General features: G+C 34.6%; 1 protein-coding gene across 2 annotated transcripts in view; it reads right to left on the bottom strand.

The window, feature by feature from the left end:
- Positions 1–2,069: 2,069 nt before the first annotated feature.
- LOC113812881 (glycosaminoglycan xylosylkinase) overlaps positions 2,070–7,012 on the bottom strand; it is a 29,772-nt gene continuing 24,829 nt past the window's right edge. For both annotated transcript variants that reach the window (XM_027364800.2, XM_027364801.2), the window contains exon 9: positions 2,070–7,012. This exon is cut by the window's right edge and continues 178 nt beyond it. In XM_027364800.2, the coding sequence (XP_027220601.1) occupies positions 6,983–7,012 (30 nt within the window). In that variant the 3' untranslated portion in view covers positions 2,070–6,982.

Here is a 7,012-nt window from a genome sequence, read left to right as displayed (position 1 = left end):
TATATATATATATATATATATATATATATATATATATATATATATATATATGGATATATATACAATACAGGGACATTCAGAAAGCAAAATTACATGTTAAGCCAAGGGTAAAAATACTGGACACCATTTATATATGTATTTATTAACACCAAAAATAAATTAACTTTTACAATAAAAATAATTAAATAAAATTTCCCCCCTCTAGAAATTCAAAAGATTTACATTTAATGTAATCGAGTATGGTGCAAAGAACATCACATGCACTTATAAAACCAGGTTATCTTGATCCACTTCCCCCTATCACTCCCTTTAGAAACCATCTACTTCCAAGTACACTGGATGAAATTAAGTATCTCTAAGCAAAAGAATCCTCAGCTTATGAACTACCATTTTCATCATATATGAGATGACAAATATTTATAAAATGTAACACCAGCAATATGTCTATTTTACCACAAACTGTTGGCAAATATCTGAATTTTTAAACAACACGTGAGATATATTTTATATCTGGATTTTAGGAAATTACTTTATTATAAGGATGCATTTTATGTTTCTAAATTCATCAACATATATTTAATACTAAGATGCATGTGATATAAAAAAAAAGTCGACTATTTCATATTTCTAAGGCTTCCAGTGGAAACAAAAATGAAAATAAAGAATGGTATTAGATATGGAGCACCTCAGGATTCCAGCTCAAAAAATAATGTCTTTGTATTCTCTCAATGAATTTTACAGCTATTCATGCAGTATGCCTTCAGTGTCAAACTCTAACCACAGATTAAATGTCAAAGATTTTCTTTCAGAATTCTATAGAACCATCATGCTGACACCTACTGGTTGAGTTTAAAGGTGCTTATTTTCAGTAGCTGTTTGTATTACTGTTTGAACAGAGATTTACAAGCTAATATATTTTCATGTGAAAGGTTTAAAAGCTTCCAATGAAATAAATGAGGTTACCTCTCTAATACTGACTGTCCATATCAAGAATGTCCCAGATATTTATGGTCCTTAATCATATCTAAAACTCAGACTAGAATCTATCCTATGGTAAATATAGAATGCTAATAAACAAAATCATGTAGATAGGTAAGCAGATAGGAAGATAGGAATGTCAGCAGTTAGATAGGCCAGTAGGTAGGTAGGTACATGCATACAGTATGTAGGTAGGTGTGTAGGTAGGTAGGTAAGTATGTGGGTGGGTGGGTAGGTCAGTCGGTGGGGGGGTGGGTGGGTGGGTGGGGGGGCTGGGGGGGTTGGTGGGCCGGTGGGTGGGTCGGTCGGTCGGTGGGTGGGTCGGTGGGTGGGTCGGTGGGTGGGTCGGTCGGTCGGTGGGTGGGTCGGTGGGTGGGTCGGTGGGTGGGTCAGTGGGTCGGTGGGTCGGTGGGTGGGTGGGTCGGTGGGTGGGTGGGTGGGTGGGTGGGTGGGTGGGTCGGTAGATAGGTAGGTAGGTAGATAAGTAGATAGGTAAGTAAGTAGATAGGTAAGTAAGTAGATAGGTAAGTAAGTAGATAGGTAAGTAAGTAGGTAGGTAGGTAGGTAGGTAGGTAGGTAGGTAGGTAGGTAGGTAGGTAGGTAGGTAGGTAGGTAGGTAGGTAGGTAGGTAGGTAGGTAGGTAGGTAGGTAGGTAGGTAGGTAGGTAAGTAGGTAAGTAGGTAGGTAGGTAGGTAGGTAGGTAGGTGTTTGGGTAGGTAAACATACCACTGCCCTGGTATGTTTGGCAAGCCTTGTTTCATCAGTTTCTTTGGCCACCAAATTCTATAAGAAAGCTGTAAGGAAATATCAGTATGGTCATGTAAAAGAAGCATTGATGGACCAGTAGAGAGCAATAACATCTAATACATTACAGTGATTTTATATAAGGGCATGCAAATTCATTAGCTTTCATCTGAATTTTTCATTCTAAAAATTATCTGCTGTATTAAATGAAAAGAGAAAATATGGTAATGAGTTTGCTAGCCCCTGAGAAATGACTGAAGTGTGAAAGGAAACCAAAGTTTCATCCCTGTGGACCATTTCTAGCCTAATAGCAAGATGCCATGCATGTGACAGGTGTGCTCTCAGCTGTATGTGTGTGTGTGTGGGGGGGGGGGGATTTTTTTTTCAATATTTGTCATTTTCCAACCAGACACCATCCACGATAAACATGAGAAACATAACAATGTGTGAATGAAAATGTAATAAAGTAATAAGAGAAATACTAATTGTTAAGTTTCTGACTAAATTCCACCAAAAATAGTTACCTTCTCACTACAACTTAAACTTCATGGATATACCCCATAGACAGAAATGGAACCTCCTGGGCCTGTGATACCTACAGGCCAATGGGCTGACTTAAGGTGGGACCCAGCACAGGGTTATCCAGACCATTAAAAATTACATATAATATAATATAGGAATGAAAAAAGTTTGTACATGCTTTCCCTGGCAGTGCTGTCTCCTAGCCATGGGGATAGCTTGGCATGGTAGGTAGTTGAAACCAAGCTAGACATTGGCTGTTTGATTCCCATCCACTACTACAAGCAGGTAGGCAGAATTTTCTTCTACACTAAAATTATCATGTAACCTTGGCTACACGATACTGGATGAATTAATCACATTTTGTTACTAAGACATGAGATGTAAGTAAAGCCACAAATGGTGGCCATTATCTCCTACCAGCCACAAAACCAGTATAGTGCCTCCTAGTGAAGGTGTCAAGTGAATCTTAGTTGAATTTAAGTTTGAAAAAGTGTAACATCATAAGAACATTTGGCTAAAAACAAAAAACACTGAACACAGAATATAGTTAAAGAGCCTCTAGAAATAAGAAAACATTCTGTGCAGATTGCATTTTGATTTGCATAGGTTTATGAAGCCATTGATAAAATATCATAATTCTAAAATTATATACAAAATGTAGAATTACTTATGGAGGATAAGACTATCAGACCTGAAAAGGAACATAAAACAAGATTAATAAATGCATAAAATGCCTAAGGCTCTAACCCGAGGATAAATATTGACACGGTATGAAAATTAATGTACCAAACTCCAATAGGATTTGCAACCAATATTTATTCCTTAGGATGCCAGAATATGCTTGCAATATTTTCATCTCATTATATAAATTTACATCTGTAAATTTAAAAAATGCTTATTTTTGTGCACACTGAATTAGAGTTCATAGAGACCATTTTTAGTGTCCCTTTTTCATCACATAATTTTTTTTTTTTTAAAGATCAAAGCATCACAAATAAAAACCAGGATTCACTACCCAAGTGGAAAGTGGATTCATTGGAAGTGATTTCTCCCAATAGACAAAAACAAGACATAGAATCAAGTACAACTTGTGTTAAGATTATTTGTAACTTATGATTTATTATATAATATCAAAATTGTATTGTGTTATGCACAATCCTGAAAATAGTTTTATGTCATATTCTATAATTTATCATTACAAACAAAATCCTCCAATATAATTAACTTTCCTATACTTTATCATACTTTGCTTAATGCAAAACTGACCCTGCATAATTTGAGAGTGATTTATCAAAGCTTTAGCAGACCACAATAAAGCCACTGCAAAAAAAAAGAAAAAAAGAAAAAATAATAATGATGATAATTTTAAAAATCCCTATGTTGTGGCTATTAAATGATTACCCTGCCTTTCACCTATATGCTTTTTCATTCTACATTCTATTGGATTAGGTTTTTCACTTAGTAGTGGTTTCTCTACAACAGAAAAAAAGACAGAAAAAAAGACTGTAGTAACCCATATAACAAGACTGAAAATAATATCTTTGATATCATACAATATCATTGCTCTTGTACAAAGTATCTGCAACAAAAATATGATTATGATTGATATGGAAAACTGAGTTTCTGCAACCCCCATGATACTGTATACAGCCAATACCCTATTACACAAAAATAGGTAGCATTCATGTAATGTAAGCATAGTACTAAGTATCTGTATGAATGACTTGCTAGCATCTGTACAGCTAAATAGTTTAGGATTACAAGATGGTGATGGTATGCATACATAATGCATACCATATAGCTCATATAGCCCCATCAACCCTGATTTGAGGAACTGATCTAAAAAAAAATTGATCACTTTTTTATCAATTTTGAAGGAAATTCCAAAAGAGTATGAGCTCATAAAAAAATATCAATCAATCAAAAATTCAACCCTATTGATTTTTTCCCATAACTGGAACGTAAAGATTTCTTTACTTGGCCTAATTACATATTTACTAAATGTGATAAATGCTAATAACCTGCATAACTTTCAGGGGGCAATTGTTTGATGTGGTCTACTAATATCAAAATCTTATCTAGGAAAATTTATAATAACCAAACAGCTGTAACCTTTCTTCCATATCATTTATAAACAATATTACCATCTTAATCTCTGGTGAATGCCAACTAAAACAGTTAATATATAATATTCAACCCATTAACCCCAAGTCACAGGGCATGGCATGTACATATATGCCATGCCCATTGTGTGTGTACTGAAGATAGTAATTGTTTTTACATAAAGATGGCTCTACAAGGACTAAGTCACCAATGAGCCAATTACGCAAACTACCTGTTTCACCCGTTTACCCTTTTCCTTGATTTTAGATATTTTCTAGTATTTAATACTGCTGTTAAGATTGTCAGTACCAAAATAGTAATTATAATGTTCATAACAAAAATAAGTGTTAATATTGATAGCATTAGTAAAAAAAGTGTTTTCCCACTTTTTCAAGGAAAAATGAGGTCCCAAGATCTATTAATTAACTCCTTTGCAGCTAAACATTGGCAAAGCCATCTATGTGCAGAAACATTTAACCAAGCATTGCCAAAGGGAATGCACCATTTTCCCGTCAATATTGGGTTAATCCCGGGTAAAAAAAAATTGGCAAATGGATATTGACATGCCTGGCTCATTCTGTAGTTTGGGGGCAACATTAGCTAAAACCTTATCTTTTGATATCTTAAAACAAAAAAAATGTGGTTTACTTTCACTTCAGGTGCTTTTGCCTAAAAGTTTTACCATAGAAATGGTGCCACTACTATTGGAGAAAAACAATTTCTGTCCAATGAGCCAATGATGTAGGAATGGTCGTGACATGATGCCAGCTGCTACTTTGTCCACAACAGCCTTGGCATGTATGTAAATGCCACCTGGGGGCATGGGGTTAAACAAACTGAAGTTATGTATCCTTCCTACCTCCCAGAGAAGTTTATCTATCAAAGGACTTTATGTTATACAGTAAGATGCCCTTGCTCCAAGTGAGATCCATGGATTGGATCATGATTAGATTCAGTGATTAAGAAGTGATTTTGTTTACACATAGACGGATCCACAAGTGCTCAGCTCCCTAGGCCTCAATTAGTAAGCCTCTGTGACCTCACCTGAGTTTCCCTTTCCTTGACTTTTCAGGATTTTTCTTCTATTTACTTTATGATTATATGATGTTAATAAAAATACTAGCAGTAATAAAGACTAAAAAGAACATTTCCAGAAATCAAAAAAAGGATATTTAGGCGAGATATGTGTGACTAATAATTGACTCCTTAGTAACTAAGCATTTGTGGAGCCATTTAATTGTAAACACAATTAATAAGCTTAAGTCACAGTGGACATGGCATGTATGTACATGTCACACCTAGAACCAATGAGTTAATAACAAATTAATGAACATACATGAAGAGAAAATAATTGAAATCCTTATATGTAGTAACAGAGAAATGAGAACAGACATTCATTAAAAAAAGCTAAATATGCAAGAGCCCTAACATCAATCTTTCACAAGGTATTAAATGCTGCCATCAGAAACTTTCAGTTTAGAGAGACAAAGTAAACTGACTTAGAACATGAGACTACATGTTCTATCTTACAAGAGAACTTTGCAAAAATAACTTTTCTCAGACAAAAAAGAAAATCACGTTAAGTTTAGAGACCCCACATCCAAAGAGCTAGATCTGTGAGTACTTCAATTAATCCAGAAAAAAATCAAGTAGTACGATAACAGAATTGCATCGCTGAATAAAAAGAAAAAGTATAAGAAAAAAAGTCAAGAATTCACAGCCCAAAAGATGAACCAAAATATGAAAGTGCACACTTGGGGGGAAAATGAACACAATCAGCAACAATAGCATGTTCTTAAAATAAAAGACCAAGTAACAGATAACACAGAATGAAATCTATGTAAAGAAATCCTAACTCAACCGGGGCTGGATTTACTAATACCTATTAGAATGTATGAGGTTTGTTTACATCATAAATGAAGCTACTCTTGTTTCTCGCAATGAGCATATTTTCAAAACACTTCCAAGGTTGTAAACACATCTCCATACAAGAGACATTTGCAGGAAACTGAAACCACTCGTAACACTTACCATAGCAACCCACCTCATACTTATCATAACTGTTATGAGAGGCAGTGTTTCTGAGAGAGTTTAGTAAATCCCGCCCCTGGACTTAAACTCGGCCATGGGTTTACTAGTAACAAATGGCATCTTCAAATCACTCAGTTACACATAAATGACAGTAGATTTATGTAATACTATTTATAACTTTGACTCAGATATAACTCACAACCGTCTTGAATATTTTCTCAGATTTCCCTCAGATCTATAAAGTTGATATTACAACACTGTCTGTTATATATGACAGTTGCAGAAGAACTTTGGCAGGACTGTACTCTTGAACTTACTCACTGAATGGAAGTTCCATGATGAACATCACTACCAATACACATTATAATTTATATATATCTTACATCTGTGTTATCAAAAATATACTCTGAAGTTATTAAAACAAAAAGAATAGAATACTATTGAAAAGCTATCACAATAAAGTAAATGTCAGATAAAAATAACATACAGGCATATGTATATATGCCTGATAATACATATATTCATGAAATATGTGATAATACAAATTTATAGGAATTTCACAATCTGTATGCATCATTCCACAAACATAAACATTATGAGACTTTCAGAAAAGGACATTATGCCATCCACCTTT

This window comes from Penaeus vannamei, chromosome 2, assembly GCF_042767895.1.
Source record: "Penaeus vannamei isolate JL-2024 chromosome 2, ASM4276789v1, whole genome shotgun sequence".
In the NCBI taxonomy this organism is placed as follows: domain Eukaryota; kingdom Metazoa; phylum Arthropoda; class Malacostraca; order Decapoda; family Penaeidae; genus Penaeus; species Penaeus vannamei.
Note: the sequence above shows the minus strand (reverse complement) of the source record. Positions and strands in the feature narration are given on the sequence as shown.